General features: G+C 44.9%; 1 protein-coding gene across 2 annotated transcripts in view; it reads right to left on the bottom strand.

Annotated features, from left to right (window-relative positions):
• LOC115173496 (voltage-dependent calcium channel gamma-7 subunit) overlaps window positions 1–23,967 on the bottom strand; it is a 45,308-nt gene that overhangs the window by 10,829 nt on the left and 10,512 nt on the right. For both annotated transcript variants that reach the window (XM_029731625.1, XM_029731626.1), the window contains exon 3: window positions 1,440–1,529. In XM_029731625.1, coding sequence (XP_029587485.1) covers window positions 1,440–1,529 — 90 coding nt within the window. The remainder of the gene's footprint in view (window positions 1–1,439; window positions 1,530–23,967) is intronic.

Raw genomic sequence — 23,967 nt, 5'->3', positions numbered from 1 at the left:
AAGGGTGGCTACTTTGAAGAATCTCAAATATAAAATATATTTGGATTTGTTTAACACTTTTCTTGTTTACTACATGATTCCATACGTGTTATTTCATAGTTTTCATTTCTTCACTATTATTCTACAATGTAGAAAATAGTAAAAATAAAGAAAGACCCTTGAATGAGTAGGTGTGTCTAAACTTTTGACCGGTACTGTAAATGAATGCACAGTACATAACACTTGCTGAAAAAAACATGAATGGTCTAAATTGTTATATAAGTGTACGAACGATTTGTAAGTGTTATGTTTTAGCTGTTACGCAAACCAATAATTAAAGCTACGTGTCTTTTTTTATGTCTGTCTGCTTGCGCTGCAGTTATTTGTTACCTCGTCTATTTGTCTATTCAGTACTGCTATGTTACTTGTATTATAGTCTGACACTTTTTCTTCTAACTGGGTTTTCCTGTTATACTTTGCTGCCCGTGCTGCCTACTTTGTTTCTCGTGCTATTGCCTGTTCCTACAATGTTTTGCACTGTTGCCATAGATCTCCTATCATGCAGTGTTGCGATGTCTCTATTGTCGTGATGTGCTTTGTCTCTGCCTATTTTGTGCCTCGTGCTGTTGTTGTCTGCGCTTAACAGTGTTTGTGCCATGTCGAGTTGTTGCCATAGGTCTCTCAACGTTTAGTATGGTGGTATCTCTCCTGCTTTATTTCCACTGTCTGTCTGCTGATGTATCTGTGCGGTTGCCAAGTGTCTGCCAGGCCATCATTATAAATAATCATTTGCTTTTAATTGACCTGCCTTGGAACAGAAAAGAAAAATGAAAAATATCATGAGTGAACACTTGAATTATACAGAAAAAAATCTTCTTCACTTCCTTTCTTACATGACTATAAAGTCTTTATGAAGTTGTTACAGAGATTGGCTTGAATTGAGGTTGGGAGCAATTTTGTACAGAAATAAATGCTTTATGTAATACTAGCCCCCACCATTCTAATTCAATTGTTTTACTTGTCAATCACGAAGAAAGGAAATCATATAAAATAAGGATGAAGTAACTTTCATTCCCAAGAACACATTTCCTGCATCAGTTTATCATTCCCTACAGGTTGTTAAGCCTGCAGCCAGCTGTACAAAACAATATACTGTAGTAAAGGTAATGTCCTTTGTCGTGATGTGTCAGGTCCCATTGTGGTCTATATAGTCCAATTTTGAGCCAGAATGTTCTACGGTTTACAAGGTTTCCCAAGTTTCCATATCTTGAATAATTTAAATAGTTGTTAAATAAAGAAAAGGGAACTTCAGCAATGTTCAACACAGGTTTTAAATAAAAGAGGTTGGGAACTATTTTGCCTCACCATGTTTCCTGGATAGAGCAATAAGGTGCATAAAGCAATGACACAATGACATGCAGGGGTTATTTTCCTGCACGTTTCTCGCTGTTGTCACTTACTTAGTATATTCGCAGTGTTTTCGGTCACGATGTCGATCTCAGCTTCAGTGGTGAAGTATTCCGATGCGACACATCTCCCCTTTTCAGGTCCTGAGAGAGAGACAGAGACAGATGAGCAGAAGAGACACTTGGGGTGGAATAGAGAGTAAGTCGTTAACCTGGAATTTGGACAGAGAGCGGGACGCCTAATCAGAGTGGCACAGAGGTGAACAGTCGGCGAGGAAAGCCACATTCCACACGACAGCAGCATCTTCCACCTTCCACCTTATGTACCAGGCACCAGCGCAAACAACGCCATTCTGCTGGAGGGCCACCAGTATAACTCTGGCTAAAGGAGCGTGTGTGTGTGTGTGTGTGTGTGTGTGTGTGTGTGTGTGTGTGTGTGTGTGTGTGTGCACATTCTTCCTTAAGCGTTCCTTTCAACCTTAAGCGTTCCTTTCAATGCCTCTGAGTCATGGGTAACAATCATTGTCTTACGTCAGATAGCGCGTCGATTCCGCCTGCACTGATCTGTCCAATAAAATGTATCGTCGGACTACAGTAACTACACACTGCGACCACTACACGCTGCACCCAATACACCCCACGCCCATTGCCATTGAGCGTACTTGTAACAGTACGACGTCCATTAGCATTATGTCACTACATGCACTATGTCACTACATGCACTATGTCACTACATGCATTATGTCACTACATGCATTATGTCACTACATGCATTATGTCCAGTGGTGGTCGGTGCCGTTTAAGATGTGGGAGGACAATTTTTGTTTTTTATGAGCATGGCCTTATTTATATTACAGCATATTGGATGACTGTCATTCATATTCCACTCACGCAGTTCAGTGTAACAGCGATAGGTTAAGGCTACTACATGATACTCAGATTTTTCCTCTACCCATCATGAGGTTTCTACAACCTAGCCTATGAATGAAAGTTTACAATGTAGGTGCACACAAGTCGAGAGAAAAATGTGAGGTGACAGGCATTGACACATGGACAGGTCTACAGTGACACATTCAATACCGCCACTCTAGCCTGCATATAGCTTATTTAGGGTGTAATTATTAGTTTAACAGTTGCAAACAAGAGTTTGCGTTTAAGAAACGTTTTTCAACAGAATCGCCCATGATCACACGTAACACAGTTCACTTTCATAGCAGCCACGTTGTATTACTTCTCGCATCTATGCGCTCTACTCCTTTCACCTTTTCTCTTTGCTTGTGGGATTCAATGCACAACACATCAGCTGTATGTGACCAGGCAAAAAAAACATTTCCAAGCCAAACCATATCATAACCGCTACTCACAGCCTACATCGTTTTTACCATATTAGCTAAAGTGACATCATTGTCAACATAGCTAATAGAACTAACGCATTACAATCATGCACTAACATTACAGTGTACAGTCAGTAAGCAGTTTAGCACTTACACTGGCAGGCCAAGGTGGCATTAAATTAGTAAAACCAAAAGCTTACCTTGATTTTGAAAAGTTTCAGTGTTGTGTTGGATAGTCATAGCCAGCTAGCTAACATAGCATCCCTCTGTTTGAGCAGGGTGTTTGAGTAGGCTAAACTAGCTAGCTGCATTTGCTAACTAAGTAAGTGAAACTGAAAGCAATTTTTTTATAAATTAAATCTCTCTCTCTCTCTCTCTCTCTTGCTTCTTCTTCATTTTGGAAGATGGTCCTCCCCTTCCTCCTCTGAGGATCCTCCACTGATTACGTCACTACATGCACACTAGCTAGCTAGCTAGTACACACTAGCTAGCTTGTACACATATCTGTTGGAGCCAGACCCTATTGAACCCAACTCTCGCATGGCACTACTTGGTAGGTGTGGTGTGTAATCAATCGTCACTACACGTCATGCCCCACATGCCCCCCCAGTCTGCAGTCCGCAGATAGACCCTCCTCGATCTGTCTCGTATCTCGCAAAGAGTAATCCGGCTACAATGGGCTGCCATAAAATTATAACGTATAAGCAGTGATATGGACATAATGACGAGATGCTTTTATCTCCTCTCTAATAATGGGTTTGTTGTCTACAAAGCAGAACGGCAGGCTGTCAAGCTCTCGCCTATTAAATTTGGATTGGTGGGTACACCTCGTTACTTTCATTATTTTGCGAATAGTCGATGAGGAGTGTTGACGTCAACTGCCTGTATTCAATGGAGAGTGAGATGCTAATCTCATGAATATGCATAGACCTTCTTGAATTTCAATAGGGACAACTCTGATATTAAGGGTTTGCCGGGATGTCACGTGCATCACACTTATATCATTACACTCGTAACAACCTAAGCATTACAAAATGTATATTAGTTCAAACAAGCCTCACATGTCAAAATAGCAATTCATGTCTATCTTGACTAAATTCGACACTCTCTCATTGCCCCCCATACAAAAAAAATCCTCACCTTCTTAATAATTAAGGATCTGCTTAACATGGACATATTTTGGCCAGATAGAGGGATCTCGCTTCGCCTCCCTCTCTGATATTACCTAGGTGACATTGCCTAATGAATCCTATTTCACCCTAAAATAGGCCAAATTATTATAAGATTAAAAAAATATTGTTCCGTAATTGAGTTTTTTTTTCTGAGGAAGACTTAATAGCTAATTTGTACATCTAGCTAAGATGTTTGGTGCTTGACAAGTTTGGAGTTTGACAAGGTGTGCACAACAATTAACTTACATTTGTCCATGGCATAAGCTTGCTAACGTTGCTCGAAGCCAGTCATTTCGTATAAAAATAATAGGATGCTAACCTAGTCCACACATTCAATGCTGAACATCAAATGATTTCTCCATTAGCCAGCTAGCAAGCTACTTTAGCAACATTATTTTATCACAATTAATGAATTTTGAAGAAGCAGCTAGCACTGCCTGATTTGCCGTGAGTCTGTAGCCTCCCCGTCAGCTCTTCTGCTGCTGCACTCGCTGACCCCAACTTAATGATCACCAAGAAACATGCTGATCTACAGACTGATTTCTGATAACACACCATCTTAATTTTGGGGCAGCATGTCTACAACTTCAGGGCAAACTAGGCAAGCTGTTTAAAAGTCAGTAAAGGTCGAGAGAGCTAGCTAGCTTACCATTATCTTAGTAAGCTAGCTACAATTGCAACAAGTTGGGTAAACAGCTCATCAAATCATGGCCACCGATGTGGTTGCCACCACTTTGTTTTAATTTCCTCGCAAATTTAATTGCAAAGTATTAAATCATGTCACAACGTGTGATATAATTTAGCTAGCTATTCTGCCTATTTCATAGAGCGCAGTGACATAAAAAAAAGCGGATGCTCAGGAATACTACAATTTTAAGATGAGTTCCACGTCCTACAAGACAGATCGGTTGAGGGAGGTCTTCGCTATTTGCCACAGCCACCAAGTCATAATTATGGCTAAACCCCGCCTATTTCTATAATTGATATTATTTAAGTCAAGGTAGCCCTATCAGATACAGTTGAAGTCGGAAGTTTACATACACTTTGGTTGGAGTCATTAAAACTTGTTTTTCAACCATTCCACAAATTTCTTGTTAACAAACTATAGTTTTGGCAAGTCGGTTAGGACATCTACTTTGTGCATGACACAAGTAATTTTTCCAACAATTGTTTACAGACAGATTATTTCACTTATAATTCACTGTATCACAATTCTAGTTTGTCAGAAGATTACATTCACTAAGTTGACTGTGCCTTTAAACAGCTTGGAAAATTCCAGAAAATTATGTCATGGCTTTAGAAGCTTCTGATAGGCTAAGTGACATCATTTGAGTCAATTGGAGGTGAACCTTTGGATGTATTTCAAGGCCTACCTTCAAACTCAGTGACTCTTTGCTTGACATCATGGGAAAATCAAAAGAAATCAGCCAAGACTTCAGAAAAAAAGGGTAGATCTCCACAAGTCTGGTTCATCCTTGGGAGCAATTTCCAAATGCCTGAAGGTACCACGTTCATCTGTACAAACAATAGTACGCAAGTATAAACACCATGGGACCATGCAGCCGTCATACCGCTCAGGAAGGAGACGCGTTCTGTCTCCTAGAGATGAACGTACTTTGGTGCGAAAAGTGCAAATCAATCCCAGAACAACAGCAAAGGACCTTGTGAAGATGCTGGAGGAAACGGGTACAAAAGTATCTATATCCACAGTAAAATAAGTTCTATATCGACATAACCTGAAAGGCCGCTCAGCAAGGAAGAAGCCACTGCTCCAAAACCGCCATAAAAAAGCCAGACTACGGTCTGCAATTTCACATGGGGACAAAGATCATACTTTTTGGAGAAATGTCCTCTGGTCTGATGAAACAAAAATAGAACTGTTTCACCATAATGACCATTGTTATGTTTGGAAGAAAAGGGGGGAGGCTTGCAAGCCAAAGAACACCATCTCAACCATGAAGCACGGGGTTGGCAACATCATGTTGTGGGGGTGCATTGCTGCAGGAGGGACTGGTGCACTTCACAAAATATATGGCATCATGAGGAAGTAAAATCATGTGGATATATTGAAACTAGAGGTCGACCGATTAATCGGAATGGCCTATTAATTAGGGCCGATTTCAAGTTTTCATATCAATTGGTAATCGGTATTTTTGGCCACCGATTTGCCGATTTAAATTATTATTATTTATTTTTATTTAACTAGGCAAGTCAGATTAAGAACACATTCTTATTTTCAATGACGGCCTAGGAACAGGGGTTAACTTCCTTGTAAAGGGGGATTCGGGGATTCGTTTTTGGAACCTTCCGGTTACTAGTCCAACGCTCTAACCACCTGCCTTACATTGCACTCCACGAGCAGCCTGCATGGCAGACTGACTACCCATTACGCGAGGGCAGCAAGAAGCCAAGGTAAGTTGCTAGCTAGCATTAAACTTATCTTATAAAAAACGATCAATCTTAACATAATCACTAGTTAACTACACATGGTTGATGATATTACTAGTTTATCTAACGTGTCCTTCGTTGCATATAATCGATGCGGTGCCTATTAATTTCTCATCGAATCACAGCCTACTTCGACAAACGGGTGATGATTTAACAAGCGCATTTGCGAAAAAAAAACACTGCCGTTGCACCAATGTACCTAACCATAAACATCAATGCCTTTCTTTAAAATCAATACACAAGTATATATTTTTAAACATGCATATTTAGTTAATATTGCCTGCTAACATGAATTTGTGTCACTTCTCTAGCGTTCCGTGCAAGCAGTCAGGGTATATGCAGCAGTTTGGGCCGCCTGGCTCATTGCGGACTGTGTGAAGTCCATTTATTCCTAACAAAGGCCGTAATTAATTTGCCAGAATTGTACATAATTATGACATAACATTGAAGGTTGTGCAATGTAACAGGAATATTTAGACTTAGGGATGCCACCCATTAGATAAAATACGGAATGGTTACGTATTTCACTGAAATAATAAACATTTCGTTTTCGAAATGATAGTTTCCGGATTCGATCATATTAATGACCAAAGGCTTGTATTTCTGTGTGTTATTATGTTATAATTAAGTCTATGATTTGATATTTGATAGAGCAGTCTGACTGAGCGATGGTAGGCAGCAGCAGGCTCGTAAGCATTCATTCAAACAGCACCTTCGTGTGTTTTGCCAGCAGCTCTTCGCAATTCTTCAAGCATTGCGCTGTTTATGACTTCAAGCCTATCAACTCCCAAGGTTAGGCTGGTGTAACCGATGTGAAATGGCTAGCTAGTTAGTGGGTGCGCGCTAATAGCGTTTCAAACGTCACTCGCTCTGAGACTTGGAGTAGTTGTTCCCCTTGCTCTACATGGGTAACGCTGCTTCGAGGGTGTCTGTTGTAGATGTGTTCCTGGTTCGAGCCCAGACAGGAGCGAGGAGAGGGACAGAAGCTATACTGTTACACTGGCCATACTAAAGTGCCTATAAGAACATCCAATAGTCAAAGGCATATTAAATACAAATTGTATAGAGAGAAATATTCCTATAATAACTACAACCTAAAACTTCTTACTTGGGAATATTGAAGACTCATGTTAAAAGGAACCACCAGCTTTCATATGTTCTCATGTTCTGAGCAAGGAACTTAAACATGAGCTTTTTTACATGTCACATATTGCACTTTTACATTCTTCTCCAACACTTTGTTTTTGCATTATTTAAACCAAATTGAACATGTTTCATTATTTATTTGAGGCTAAATTGATAGTATTTATGTATTATATATAAGTTAAAATTATATATATATATATATATATATTAAGTTAAAATAAGTGTTCATTCAGTATTGTTGTAATTGTCATTATTACAAATAAATAAATAAATAAATAATTGGCAGATTAATCAGAATCGGCTTTTTTGGTCCTCCAATAAATCGGTATCGGTATCGGCGTTGAAATTCAAAATACAAAAATCGTAATATTAAACATTCATGAAAATACAAGTGTCATAGATAATTTAAAAGCTTAACTTCTTGTTAATCCAACCGCTTTGTCAGATTTCAAAAAGGCTTTACGGCGAAAGCATACCAATGCGATTATCTGAGGACAGCACCCTGTCAGCAGAGGCGTCACAAAAGTCAGAAATAGAGATAAAATAAATCACTTACCTTTGAAGATCTTCCTCTGTTTGCAATCTCAAGGGTCCCAGCTACACAACAAATGGTCATTTTGTTCGATAAAGTCCTTCTTTATATCCCAAAAAAAGTCAGTTTATTTGGCGCGTTTGATTCAGTTATACACCCGTTCCACTAGTTCAACTTGCATACAAAGGAATCCCAAAAGTTACCAATAAACTTCATCCAAACAAGTCAAACAACGTTTCTAATCAATCCTCAGGTACCCTAGTATGTAAATAAATGATAACATTTAAGACAGAATGTAGTATGTTCAATACCGGAGATAAATAAAGAAGTGCGCGCCCTCATCCATGTGCGCCACAAGACTACAGTCAAAATGAGAACCACCTTGAAAAACTACAACTACTAATTCATTTTTCAAAAAACAAGCCTGAAACCCTTTCTAAAGACTGTTGACATCTAGTGGAAGCTATAGGAACTGCAATCTGGGAGGATTTCCTTTGAATTTCCCATAGACAAGCTTTTCAATGGGTGGTGACCTCAAAAAAAAAAAAATCTGGATGGATTCTCCTAGGGTTTTCGCCTGCCATATCAGTTCTGTTATACTCACAGACATTATTGTAACAGTTTTAGAAACTTCAGAGTGTTTTCTATCTAATACTACCAATTATATGCATATCTTAGCTTCTGGGCCTGAGTAACAGGCAGTTTACTTTGGGCACTTCAGTCATCCGAACTTCCGAATACTGCCCCCTAACCTTAAGAAGTTTTAAACTGAAATTGCAACCAACTTTCCATGGTTTGTTTAAAAATAGCGATATTTTTGAGATTTCTTTCAAATAACCAAATGTGAGAGGTTGTAATCTGAATAAATGGAAAAAGGCCATTCTTGAACATGGGGTGAGACATTCTTACTAATCTGCTATAGAACCTGTTCGGATTTAAGTATAACTTTTGAATGATGGAAGCCTTTAGTGAGAGGTCTAATGCTTCAATAGTTAATCTATTTTTGCTAACTTTCTATTAAAACGTATTGTAATGAGATCATTTCTGTCTTTCAGGATATGAAAACCAAGTATGTCCACTTTACCGTCAGACCGTTTTATTGGTAAAGTACACGGTAATGTAAAAGTTGTCTTTTTTTTGTGAACCAATACATAATATACACTTATCATCATTTGGGTGTAATCCAGAGAGGTTAGAAAAAGTATCTAGATCATCTATAAGGCTGTGGAAGGATGCAAATTGTGGATTTAAAAGAAAACATGAATCATCATCGTAAAATGACACCTTTGTTTCTAATTCCTGGATTTCTAGGCCCTTGATATTATTGTTGGATCTGATTTTAATAGGTAACACTTCGATGGCCATAGTAGATAGATATGCCGATTGTGGACAACATTGTTTTACTCCTCTTGTCAGTTTAAAAATGACTGAGAAGTAGCCATTATTTACTATTTTACACCTAAGGTTATAATGTTAACCCATTGTATAAGTGTCACGCTCTGACCTAGGAGAGCTGTGTTTTCTCTGTTTAGCTAGGCCAGGGTGTGATAGGTGGGTGGGCATTCTATGTTTTGTGTTTTATGTTTGGCCGGGTATGGTTTCCAATCAGAGGCAGGTGTATATCGTTGTCTCTCATTGGAAGCCATACTTAGGCAGCCTGTTTTTCCTTTGTTTTTTGTGGGTAGTTATTTTCCATTTAGTTGTAAGTACCTGACGGAACTGTCTGCTATTATTTTTGTTTATTTGTAAAGTGTTAATTCTTTCTTCATTAAACTCAAGATGAACATATTCCATGCTGCACCTTGGTCTACTCACTTTGACGCCTGGGACAGAACTACCCACCACAAGAAGACCAAGCAGCGTGCACTCTCCAGGAGGAGGAGCGGGACCAAGCAGTATGGCTCAGAGGAGTGGACCTGGGAGGAGATCCTAGATGGGGCAGGACCCTGGACAAGGCCTGGGGAGTATCGCCGTCCGCAATGGGATATAGAGGCAGCGAAGGCGGAATGACGATACTGGGAGGAACGGCTAGGCAAGCAACAGGAGGCCGAGAGGCAGCGGCAAAAACATTTTGGGGGGGAGGCACACGGGTAGATTGGCTAAGGCGGGTTTAAGACCTGAGCCAACTCCCCGTGCTTACCGTGGGGAGCGAGTGACCGAGCAAGCATCGTGTTATGCGGTGATACGCACTGTGTCGCCAGTGCGTACTCACAGCCCGGTGCGCTCGGTGCAAGCTCCTCACCGTTGCCGTGCTAGAGTTGGCCGGCAGCCAGGGAGAAGTGCACCGGCTCAACGTATCTGGTTTCCAGTGCGTCTCTTCGGGCCAGGTTATCCTGCACCTGCTCTATGCATGGTACCCCTCCTTCACCAGCACAGCCCAGTTCATCCTGTACCAGCACGCCGCCCTTGCCAGACTATAGTCAACATCGAGCCAGGACGGGTTGTGCCAGCCCTAAGCGCCAGACCTCCAGTGCGCCTCCAAGGCCCAGTGTACCCTGTGCCTGCTCCGCGCACTCTCCCTCCAGTGCACCACCATAGCCAAGTACGTCCTGTGCCTGCTCCTCACACTCTTCCTTCAGTACGCCTCCATAGCCCAGTACGTCCGGTGCCTGCTTTGAGCACGCGGTCCTCAGTGCGTCTCCCCAGTCTGGTGAGACCAGTTCCAGCTCCCTGTAGGAAGCCTCCAGTGATGATCAATGGTCCAAAGCCTCCAGTGATAATCCATGGCACGAAGCCTCCAGTGATGATCCATGGCCCGGAGCCTGTAGTGATAATCCATGGCACGAAGCCTCCAGTGATGATCCATGGCCCGGAGCCTGTAGGGATGATCCATGGCACGGAGCCTCCAGTGATGATCCATGGCACGGAACCAGTAGTGATGATCCATGGCACGGAGCCTGCAGCGAGACGCTCTCCAGTTTGGAGCCTCCAGCGACGCTCCTCAGCCCGGAGCCTCCAGCGACGCTCCTCAGCCCGGAGCCTCCGGCGACGCTCCTCAGCCCGGAGCCTCCAGCGACGCTCCTCAGCCCGGAGCCTCCAGCCCAGCGATGCTCCTCAGCCCGGAGCCTTCAGCGACGCTCCTCAGCCCGGAGCCTCCAGCGACACTCTTCAGCCCGGAGTCTTCAGCGACGGTCCGCAGCCCGGAGTCTTCAGCGACGGTCCGCAGCCCGAAGTCTTCAGCGGCAGTCTGCAGCCCGGACTCTTCAGAAGCGGGGGGATCAGCAGGCGGTGTAGGGGCTACGCCCCGAACCAGAGCCGCCGCCAATTATAGATGCCCACCCGGACCCTCCCCAATAGATTCAGGTTTGCGGCCGGGAGTCCGCACCTTTGGGGGGGGTACTGTCACGCTCTGACCTAGGAGAGCTGTGTTTTCTCTGTTTAGCTAGGCCAGGGTGTGATAGGTGGTTGGGTATTCTATGTTTTGTGTTCTATGTTTGGCCGGGTATGGTTTCCAATCAGAGGCAGGTGTCTATCGTTGTCTCTGATTAGAAGCCATACTTAGGCAGCCTGTTTTTCCTTTGTTTTTTGTGGGTAGTTATTTTCCGTTTAGTTGTAAGTACCTGACGGAACTGTCTGCTGTTATTTTTGTTTATTTGTAAAGTGTTTATTCTTTCTTCATTAAACTCAAGATGAACAAATTCCACGCTGCACCTTGGTCTACTCACTTTGACGCCTGAGACAATATGAGATTCTCCAAACTTGAAATATTCCATGCCTTTAATATAAATTCCAGTCATACTTTATCAAAAGCCATTTCAAAGTCAGCTACGAATACTATACCTTGTTTGACAGATTTTTCATAGCGTTCTATTGTTTCCAGTACTTGTCTGATATTATCTCCAATGTATCATCCATATAAAAAAACCTGACTGATTAGGATGAATAATATCCTACAATACCCTTTTAATTCTAAGCGCTATGAACTTTGCTAGAATTTTTGCATCACAACACGGAAGTGTAAGGGTCCTCCAATTGTTTAAATGGACTGGATCTTTATATTTACCACTTGAGTCCTGTTTCAGTAATAATGAAATCAGACTTTCTTGTTGAGTATCTGATAATCTACCATTTTTATCCATACGACAGAGCATAATTTGCTAATCGAGAGGTGCTGGAACCAAAAGTGAGCTCGAGAGGGGGTTGGAGTGTCACGAATCCCACCGAAAGTGGCTCCCCTGCCTGCTCGAGTGGTGCTCGGTGGTCGTCGTCGCCGGCCTACTAGCCACCGCTGATCCCTTTTTCCTTTACTGTTTGTTTAGTCTTATTGGTTGCACCTGTTCCCTATTGTGTTCTTGATTTGTGTTTTATTTAAGCCTGCTTAGCCCGCCCAGGTTTGTGCGGGATTACGTTTACTGTTGTGTTTATTTTTGGATGTGCTGGCTTACGAATTGTTATTCTCTCTCCGACTGTTTTGCCCGTTGTATTCGGTTGGTCATTTGTTTTACGCGCCCGTTGGTTTTGGCATTGACCGTTTTGTGCCAGGAAGAATAAAGGTCGTTTATCTTCACCACTGTTCTCTGAGCTTGATCCTACCACCACTCCTAGTAACTCGTGACAGAATCCCAGCAGACAGAATCCCAGCAGCCAGCAGAATCCCAGCAGAATCCCAGCAGCCACGCCCCCTCTCCCATCGATGGAAGAACGGGTCCTCCATCATACCAGCATTCTCCACCGGATTGGTTTGGCCATGGACCAAATGATGGAGAGGATGGACCGATGGGAGAGGAGTGGCCTCCCTACCTCATCCCCAGCTCCTCTTCCCCCTCCACCTACTACCCCTCCTCCGGCGTCCGGATCCAGGGCCCTACACCTGGCTCTCCTCAGGGAGTACGATGGAGTGGCGGCTAGGTGCCAGGGGTTCCTGCTACAGCTGGAGTTGTACCTGGCTACCGTTCGTCCGACTCCCTCGGGAGAGGAGAGCGTGAGCGCCCTTGTCTCCTGCTTAACGGGTCGTGCCCTGGAGTAGGCCAACGCAGTGTGGTATGGCCCAGACTCGGCGAGGGATCACTACCCCGAGTTCACCCGCTGTTTCCGGGCCGTGTTTGACCACCCACCAGAAGGCCGGGCGGCGGGTGAACGGCTGTTCCACCTGCGGCAGGAGACGAGGAGCACACAGGACTTTGCTCTGGAGTTCCGGACCTTGGCTGCTGGGGCGGGGTGGAACGACAGGGCCCTGATGGACCACTATCGTTGTAACCTCCGGGAGGACGTCCGCCGGGAGCTAGCCTGTCGGGACACAACCCTCTCCCTAGACGAGCTCATTGACATGTCCATTCGTCTCGACAACCTGCTGGCTGCCCTCGGGCGTCCAGAATGGGCCCTCTTGGTTCCACTTCCAGGCCCTTCGGCTCCCATCCCCATAGAGCTAGGGGGGGCCGCATCGAGGGGGACCGGAGGAGGAGGCTCCTCCTGTACCTGGTGTGGTCGGAGAGGACACACTGCCGACCGGTGCTGGAGGAGCTCCTCTGGGAATCGGGATGGCAGGCAGAGCACTCCTCGTTCACCCCAGGTGAGTAAGCACCAGCCTCACCCAGAGCTCCCTGTTGGCCATATGTTTGTGCTTATAACTTTTCCTGAGTTTTCTCCCTCTTTTCAGCATAAGGCACTAGTCGATTCAGGCGCAGCTGGAAACTTTATGGATCGTGGGCTCGCATTAAGGCTAGGGATTCCCTTGGTGTCGTTGGACCAACCTTTCCCCGTGCACTCCTTAGATAGCCGACCATTAGGGTCAGGACTGGTCAGGGAGGCCACGGTTCCACTGGACATGGTAACGCAGGGGGATCATGGGGAATGGATTAGTCTCTTTCTCATTGATTCGCCTGCGTTTCCGGTGGTGCTGGGGATTCCCTGGCTGGCCAATCACAATCCTGATATTTCATGGAGACAGGGGGCTCTCAGAGGGTGGTCAGAGGAGTGTTCAGGCAGGTGTAAGGGAGTTTCCATCGGTGCGACGACGGTGGAGAGTCCAGACCAGGTTTCCACTGTGCGCATTCCCTCTGAATATGCCGATTTGGCTATCGCCTTCTGTAAGAAGAGGGCGACCCGATTACCACCTCATCGACGAGGGGATTGCGCGATAAACCTCCAGGTAAACGCTACACTTCCCAGGAGTCACGTGTACCCATTGTCACAAGAGGAAACGCTGGCTATGGAGACATATGTCACGGAATCTCTGAGACAGGGGTACATTCGGCCCTCCATGTCACCCGTCTCCTCGAGTTTCTTTTTCGTGAAGAAAAAGGAGGGAGGTCTGCGTCCATTCATTGATTATCGAGGTCTAAATTCCACCACAGTGGGGTTTAGTTACCCGCTACCTCTCATCGCTACGGTGGTGGAATCATTTCACGGAGCACGTTTTTTCACGAAACTGGACCTCAGGAGCGCATACAATCTGGTGCGTATTCGGGGAGGAGACGAGTGGAAAACCGCGTTTAGTACCACATCGGGCCACTATGAGTACCTCGTCATGCCGTATGGGTTAAAGAATGCTCCAGCCGTTTTTCAATCCTTTGTTGACGAGATTCTCAGGGACCTGCACGGGCAGGGTGTGGTGGTGTATATTGATGACATCCTGATCTATTCCGCCACACGCGCCGCGCATGTATCCCTGATGCGCAAGGTGCTTGGGCAACTGCTGGAGCATGACCTGTACGTTAAGGCTGAGAAATGTGTGTTTTCCAAAGGAGACGTTTCCTTCCTGTATCGCATTTCCACCTCGGGGGTGGTGATGGAGTGTGACCGCGTTAAGGCCGTGCGTAATTGGCCGACTCCGACCATGGTAAAGGAGGTGCAGCGGTTCTTAGGGTTTGCCAATTACTACCGGAGGTTTATCCGGGGCTTTGGTCAGGTGGCTGCTCCCATTACCTCACTGCTGAAGGGGGGCCCGGCGCGCTTGCGCTGGTCAGCAGAGGCGAACAGAGCTTTCAGTCGTCTGAAGAAGCTGTTTACCGACGCTCCCGTGCTGTCTCATCCGGACCCCTCTTTGGCATTCATAGTGGAGGTGGACGCGTCCGAGACTGGGGTGGGGGCCGTGCTATCACAGCGCTCGGGTACGCCACCAAAACTCCGCCCTTGCGCTTTCTTTACTAGGAAGCTCGGTCCGGCGGAGCAGAACTATGACGTGGGGGACCGGGAGCTGTTAGCTGTAGTCAAAGCTCTGAAAGTGTGGAGACACTGGCTTGAGGGGGCTAAGCACCCTTTCCTCATCTGGACTGACCACCGTAATCTCAAGTACATCCTGGCAGCTAGGAGACTGAATCCGCGTCAGGCCAGGTGGGCCATGTTCTTTACCCGCTTTCGTTTCACAATCTCCTATCGGCCAGGCTCGTTAAACACGAAGGCCGACGCGCTGTCCCGCCTATATGACACCGAGGAGAGGGCCATCGATCCAACTCCCATCCTCCCAGCGTCATGCTTGGTAGCACCGGTGGTATGGGAGGTGGACGCGGAGATTCGAGCGGGCGTTATGGTTGGAACCTTCACCATCTCAGTGTCCAATAGGTGCTCAGTACGTGCCGCTTGGTGTCCGTGATCGATTGATTTGATGGGCCCATAACCTCCCGTCTTCGGGTCACCCTGGGATCGAGAGGACAGTGCGGAGTCTTAGGGGAAAGTACTGGTGGCCCACATTGGCTATGGACGTGAGGTTTTATGTCTCCTCCTGCTCGGTATGCGCTCAGAGCAAGGCTCCTCGACACCTGCCTAGAGGGAAATTACAGCCCCTCCCCGTTCCACAGCGGCCGTGGTCGCACTTGTCTGTGGATTTTCTCACTGACCTTCCCACATCTCAGGGGAACACCACGATCCTGGTCGTTGTGGATCGGTTCTCGTCCTGCCGTCTCATCCCATTGCCCGGTCTCCCTACAGCTCTGCAGACTGCGGAGGCCCTGTTTACCCATGTCTTCCGGCACTACGGGGTGCCCGAGGACATCGTTTTTGATCGGGGTCCCCAGTTCACGTCCAGAGTTTGGAGGGCGTTTATGGAACGGTTGGGGGTCTCGGTCAGCCTGACCTCGGGTTTTCACCCCGAGAGTAATGGCCAGGTGGAGAGAGTGAACCAAGAGGTGGGTAGGTTTCTACGGACGTATTACCGGGACCGGCCCAGGGAATGGGCGAGGTACGTCCCATGGGCAGAGGTAGCCCAAAACTCCCTCCGTCACTCATCAACTAACATATCACCGTTCCAGTGCGTGTTGGGCTACCAGCCGGTCCTGACTCCATGGCACCAGAGCCAGACCGAGGCTCCTGCGGTGGAGGAGTGGGTACAGCGCTCAAAGGACACTTGGAGGGCCGTCCAGGACGCATTAACTAAAGCAAGTGGACGGCAGAAGAAGAGCGCTGACCAGCACCGCAGTGAGACCCCTGTGTTTGCACCAGGGGATCGAGTCTGGCTCTCGGCCCAAAACCTGCCCCTCCGCCTGCCCTGCTGGAAGCTGGGGCCACAGTGTGTAGGGCTGTTTAAAGTCCTGAGGAGGATAAACGAGGTGTGTTACCGGTTACAACTTCCATCTTACTACCGTATTAACCCCTCGTTTCATGTGTCTCTCCTTAGGCCGGTGGTGGCTGGTCCCCTGCAGGAAGGTGAGGTGCCGGTGGTCCCTCCACCCCCTCTGGACACTGAGGGGTGGGGGGCCTACAGTACCTCGTTGACTGGGAGGGGTACGGCCCGGAGGAGAGGTGCTGGATACCGAGGAAGGACATTTTGGACCCCTCACTTCTGAGGGACTTCCACCACCTTCATGGGGATCGCCCTGCGCCTCGTCCTCCGGGTCGCCCTCGAGGCCGGTGGCGGCGTGCTGCGGGAGCCGCGCGTCGGGGGGGTACTGTCACGAATCCCACCGAAGGTGGCTCCCCTGCCTGCTCGAGCGGTGCTCGGCGGTCGTCGTCACCGGCCTACTAGCCACCGCTGATCCCTTTATCCTTTTCTGTTTGTTTAGTCTTATTGGGTGCACCTTTTCCCTATTGTGTTCTTGATTTGTGTTTTATTTAAGCCTGCTTAGCCCGCCCAGGTTTGTGCGGGATTACGTTTACTGTTGTGTTTATTTTTGGATGTGCTGGCTTACGAATTGTTATTCTCTCTCCAGACTGTTTTGCCCGTTGTATTGGGTTGGTCATTTGTTTTACGTGCCCGTTGGTTTTGGCGTTGACCGTTTTGTGCCGGGAAGAATAACGGTCGTTTATCTTCACCACTGCTCTCTGCGCTTGACTCTACCACCACTCCTAGTAACTCGTGACATGGAGGAGTTCTGAGGAACCAGAAGCATTACATACATATGATAGCATTTGCATAGTGCAATAGAGCAGCAGAGTAGAGGCATTTACAGAAGTTGACCACATGGGGTCTGGGAAAAACTTGGCTTTTTATAAATGCATTTCATGCTATTCTACATCATTTGGCAGAATCTTTGGCGGAATCTTTTTTAATACCGCACAAATGATCGAAATGGAAGGATACTTTGACATTGACAAACTGAGATCAATAAAAACGACCTTGTCTTTAATCCATCAATAGCCTAGGCCTGTGTGTGTGGAGACATATTGTAGGCTACAATATGAGGAGGACATTTTAGTCCTATAAAAATGCCAGTTTCACTGATTTACCCAATGATGCGCAGCTCACTCGCTGTTGATGGCCGATGAGCCCATGCCAAAAGCCTCACTCCTTGTTTTACTTTGTATAACAATATTTGGAAGTTGATCAAATATTTTGGTAGCCCACAGCATAGAGTCTTCTCTTTTCAGCAGTAACCTTTTGCTTTCCAACCTGTGTTTTCCCTTGATTGTATTTGAAATATTGCGAAAAGCCTGTTTTGTCTGCATGCTGTTTGTGTCACTGACAGATTTGCCGCACGTTCCCGACTGTAGGCTATTCCTTGTTATTGGGCTACAATCCACAGCTAGGTTATTTTTAAAAGAAGCTATTTATCCTCTGTGGCTAAATTATAGTCCTTCTCGTGGTGTAGTAGGCTATTCTGAATGATTCCATTACTTTCTGAACAGACAGCAGTTATTCTATAACTTTGGCAAATGTATTTCAATTTATTAGGGGTGCTGCAGTTCCTTGATTCTATGATTCTATAAGGAAATAAATGATGATGTCAACGCTGGAGGAAGAGAGTTCCAGGTTCATGTCTATCAGGGCAGAGAGGGAGAGATCATAGAAAGTGAATCTCATTTTAGTTATGTAAGAGATACAGGCACGCTTCTCACACAATCACAGCCACGCGCTGGTCTCACACATAGGCCTACAGAAGGTTACAATGCCTGTGCAGAAAATCGACTTTTTAACATTCCGGTTTTTTTGTGGGGGCGGGAGAATTAATGAAGAGGCAACTTGAAAGAACAATTATTTTTCATGCCACAAGAGTTTCCGGATCCGACCAAATAGCTTCTTGAACAAAACAGTCCAAAACGGAGAGGTGCCAGGATCCGGCTCAAATTAAGCACTAATTGAATTATTTTATAAGCCATAAAACGCCCTCTCCCTATCCACTCGCGACACAACGTGTATCGATTGACTTGCGTTGTTATTGTTAGCGGCTTGTGTCTATTTAATATCGAGGAATATTTCACGTTCTCCTGTCAGACGAGTAACAACATGAATTGGTGCATGAGTCAGAAATAATGAAGTGCGACTCGAGTTTTGCCATCAGCTCGAAGACGGTGTCCCATTTTTGGTCAATCAGCAGCACTCATTGGAGTTCTCTGCTGCTGTTTCTCTCTCTCTCTCTCTCGCTCTCTCTCTCTCTCTCGCTCGCTCTCTCTCGCTCTCTCTCTCTCTCTCTCTCTGAGACTAACCAACAGATGCAGGCACCATCAGTCCAGTAAAGAAACAATTGATATTTTACCAGTGTGATCACACACACACACACACACACACACACACACACACACACACACACACACACACACACACACACACACACACATATATATATATATATATACGCACGTTTTGAAATATAATTTTAAAATGGTCTGAGAAGAACATTGGCAGGGCAATTCAAGAATAGCCTACTGGACAAACCTCATTGTTACATAAGTGTTTTTAATAGGTTAATGTTGCAAATGCTTACGTCAGAAAAGGTTGGTGACCCCAGGGCTAGGGCATCACGAAGATATTCCCCTACACTGGGTTGATGGCAGATTTCAGGAACGGAAAATGGAATATGTTGGGGCTGCACGCTACGGTAATTCGGCCATTCTGTGGCTGTGGGGGGATTTGCCGAGTGCGGGCTGAAATGAAATTTGACGCTTCGCATTGGATTCGATCGTGGATCTGGTGGCATTTCTAAGAAGCCCCGGAGACAGGATTTCTTTGGAGGGGTGGATTGTGGATTTTGCTCAATGGGAAAGTTCATTTCTTGATCTTAGAATGAATGTTGTCACAGTTGCTTCTTGTTGAAGAGTATGGGTATTGGCTAGTAAATATCCTAAACCTAGCCAGCTATACAGATAGCCGCTAGCTAAAACCAGAGAGAGGGAGGAGAGAATTCACTTTCTGTTTCATCTGCTGCTGGCTTGCTAATGTTCACTCAGATACGTTTTTCCACATGTAACTGATTAAATTAAATGTTTATTCTATATAGGTAGTAATAAATATGTTGTGAATATTGTAGAACAATCCTCTCGGCTGTTTTCCATTAAAAAAAGTACACACCAATTTACCATGTACAGTAAGTAGGCTACAAGCAATATGTTCCTCCAGCACGTGAGTCAGAAATGAGGATCTTGCGTATGGAGCTTTCCAGCGGTCTTCGTGGTTTTTATATGCAGGGAGCATAAATTGTACAATTCTATACTAACAAATTATTTTTCATGCTAGAACCCATGTATATTAGTTAATATACAGCACCAACTAAATACATACAGTTGAAGTCGGAAGTTTACATACACCTTAGCCAAATACATTTCAACTCAGTTTTTCACAATTCCTGACATTTAATCCTTGCAAAAATTCCCTGTTTTAGGTCAGTTAGGATCACCACTTTATTTTAATCCACCAGAAACGACATAACAAATATTCCAACAAAATATTATGGTTAAACTCAATATATTAATTGATAATATTGGTCTAATCTTTGTTAATTATATCATAAATAGGACTGGTGGAGTTATGTCACACGCAGCTAACAAAAATATATGGAAATGTCTGCTCCTCTCAAAATTACAACCAATTGCAACATTACTGCAAAAATGGAAGAGGCAAGTGGAATGGGGAGAAAGTAAGGAACTTGTCTGTCGGCCATGCATTAAAGACCAACATTGGCTAAAGACATTTTTGATAAATAAAAAAGTATTCCAGTTTCATTTAAGGACCAAAAAATTGACAGCTGTGCCATATAGATTGCTAAATAGTTGGGAAATGATTATGAACTGATACGCAAAACAACGCTGGATTCAAAACGTTGAGATTTTCAATTGAAATTATAATACAACATTTTTGCAACCAATAGAATGATACAATCATCCCAGCTCTGCAGATTTTGCTGCGAAGAGACAGGATCATTAGATAATTTGTTTTAGTACTGTCCATACATAGCTTGTTTTCGTCGCAGATTCAGGAATGGCTGAAGAATTGCAACATTTACCTGGAGTTAACTCTGCAAATAGTACTGCTAGGTGATTTAAAAAGTAATAGTCAATCGGTCAATAATATAATAATACTCTTAGCAAAAATCTTTATTTTACAATATGTAGAATCTATGAGAATAGAAAGGTTCAGAAATGTTGTGAAACATCACAGCACATTTGAAAAATATATGGCAAATAGGAATCAAAACTGGTTGGTGTTCAAAGATAGATGGGAGGGGTTGATGGTAGCTGAAGGATGGGGTTAAAACAAACAAAAGATAACTATTGTAAACTATACTGTGTCTGTAAAATGTATATAGTGTGTGTAAGCTGGAAGTTGAAGCCTAAGAGTAGTTGTCCATTGGTTTACTCCAGTTAGGGGAGAACTAATCATGGCACTGACAGAGATGGTCGCCTCACTTCGCGTTCTTAGGAAACTATGCAGTATGTCATTTTTTATGTATTATTTCTTACACTGTTGCCCCAGGAAATCTTAAGTCTTATTACATACAGCCGGGAAGAACTACGTCAACTTACCATCATTACGACCAGGAATACGACTTTCCCGAAGCGGATCCTCTGTTTGGACCACCACCCAGGGCAATGGATCAAATCCCAGTAGGCGACCCAAAACAACGGCACCGCAGAAAGGGCAGACGAAGCGGTCTTCTGGTCAGGCTCCGTAGACGGGCACATCGCTCACCGCTCCCGAGTATACTACTCACCAATGTCCAGTCTCTTGACAACAAGGTAGACGAAATTAGAGCAAGGGTTGCCTTCCAGAGAGACATCAGAGATTGTAACATTCTCTGTTTCACGGAAACATGGCTCACTCGGGATACGTTATCAGAGTCGGTATAGCCACCCGGTTTCTTCACGCATCGCGCTGACAGAAACTAACATCTCTCTGGTAAGAAGGGCGGGGGTGTATGCTTTATGATTAATGAGACGTGGTGTGATCATAACAACATACAGGAACTCAAGTCCTTTTGTTCACCTGACCTAGAATTCCTTACAATCAAATGCCAACCGCATTATCTACCAAGAGAATTCCCTTCGTTTATAATCACAACTGTATATCCCCCCCAAGCAGACACCTCGACGGCCCTGAAAGAACTTCATTGGACTCTATATAAACTGGAAATCACATATCCGGAGGCTGCATTTATTGTAGCTGGGGATTTTAACAAAGCTAATCTGAAAACAAGGCTCCCTAAATTTTAGCAGCATATCGAATGAGCGACCCGGGCTGGCAGCATTCTGGATCATTGCTACTCTAACTTCCGCACGCATACAAAGCCCTCCCTCGCCCTCCTTTCGGCAAATCTGACCACGACTCCATTTTGTTGCTCCCAGCCTATAGACAGAAACTAAAACAGGAAACGCCCGTGCTCAGGTCTGTTCAACGCTGGTTCAACCAATCTGATTCCACGATTCAAGATTGCTACATTCACGTGGACTGGGATATGTTCCGGATAGCCTCAGACAACAACATCAATGTATACGCTGATTCGGTGAGCGAGTTTATTAGCAAGTGCACCGGTGATGTTGTACCAATGGTGACTATTAAAACCTTCCCATACCAGAAACCGTGGATTGATGGCAGCATTCGCGCAAAACTGAAAGCGCAAACCATTGTTTTAATCATGGCAAGGCAACCGGAAACATGACCGAATACAAACAGTGTAGCTATTCCCTCCGCAAGGCAATCAAACAAGTTAAACGTCAGTATAGAGACAAAGTAGAGTCGCAATTCAATGGCTCAGACACGAGACATATGTGGCAGGGTCTACAGTCAATCACGGATTACAAAAACAAAACCAGCCCCGTCGCGAACACCGACATCTTGCTCCCAGACAAACTAAACAACTTCTTTGCTCACTTTGAGGACAATACAGTGCCACTGACACGGCCCGCTACCAAAACCTGTGGGCTCTCCTTCACTGCAGCCAACGTGAGTAAAACATTTAAACGTGTTAACCCTCGCAGGCTGCGGGCCCAGACGGCATCCCTAGCCGCGTCCTCAGAGCTTGCGCAGACCAGCTGGCTGGTGTGTTTACGGACATATTCAGTCAATCCCTATCCCAGTCTGCTGTTCCCACATGCTTCAATAGGGCCACCATTGTTCCTCTTCCCAAGAAAGCTAAGGTAACTGAGCTAAACGACTATCGCCCCGTAGCACTCACTTCCGTCATCATGAAGTGCTTTGAGAGACTAGTCAAGGATCATATCACCTCCACCCTACCTGACACCCTAGACCCACTCCAATTTGCTTACCGCCCCAATAGGTCCACAGTCGATGCAATCGCAATCACACTGCACACTGCCCTAACCCATCTGGACAAGAGGAATACCTAATCTGCTAACCATGTGTATGCGACCAATACAATTTGATTTGTTTTGATTTGACACTCGGGTTAGGGGAAAATAATAAAGGAAAATATATTACAAAAAAGGTATATATATATTTACAAACAATTATATGGGGGATTGGAAATGATGCAGACAATTAAGCTGATGGAAGCCACAATCCATCTGCAATATTAAAGTTGATCTACCCCCCCCCCAAAAAAATATATAATAAGTAAGCAATGTGTTGAATAAAGTGTTGACAGTGCTGAATAAAATCTTAAACATGAACTCACTCATAAAAAGAGCAGCTCTTTGCTGTATTTGTCAGTCTTTCTCTCCAGTGATATTTTTTTAAGGATTTGAGATCTCAAACAGTAGAGTTGACTATCGACTTTGCTGTGGGCTCGTGAACGCTGCAGACAAATGACATTCCGTATTTTCTGCAGACACTGGGATCTGAGCTATCTGATTGGCCAGCGGTAGGCCAATCTGTGCACTTCATTTGGTAGCAGTGTCAGCCGGGTTGGTGCAGTTTGGACTTTCAGACGCAATTACATGGTTAAAAATCCACGGCACCTAAATCACGTGCTGCTACCGCAAACAACACAAAACTAATGAAAAATAGGAAAGCAAGGGTATCGTTGGGCTTTTTACAGAAGTGTTTGGCGATTGACTAAGAAAGCCTTGGAGACCACTGCCCTAGTCCATGTAGAATATAATTCTACTGGAGGTGTCGCATCAACACGCGCAGATCCACCCGACAAGTCATCCACGCACATAGTTTTGGCCCCAGCCATAGGGCTCTATACAGTAACAGTGACCTCTGGCGTAGCCAAAACTACTCTTTCCCATAGGCTTGTAGTAAACTCAGCAAAAAAAATAAGTCCTCTCACTGTCAACTGTGTTTACTTTCAGCAAACTTAACATGTGTAAATATTTGTATGAACATAACAAGATTCATCAACCGAGACATAAACTGAACACGTTCCACAGACATGTGACTAACAGAAATGAAATAATGTGTC

This window comes from Salmo trutta, chromosome 34, assembly GCF_901001165.1.
Source record: "Salmo trutta chromosome 34, fSalTru1.1, whole genome shotgun sequence".
NCBI lineage: Eukaryota > Metazoa > Chordata > Actinopteri > Salmoniformes > Salmonidae > Salmo > Salmo trutta.
The sequence above is the reverse complement of the archived record's forward strand: the minus strand, read 5'-3'. Positions and strand labels throughout refer to the sequence as shown.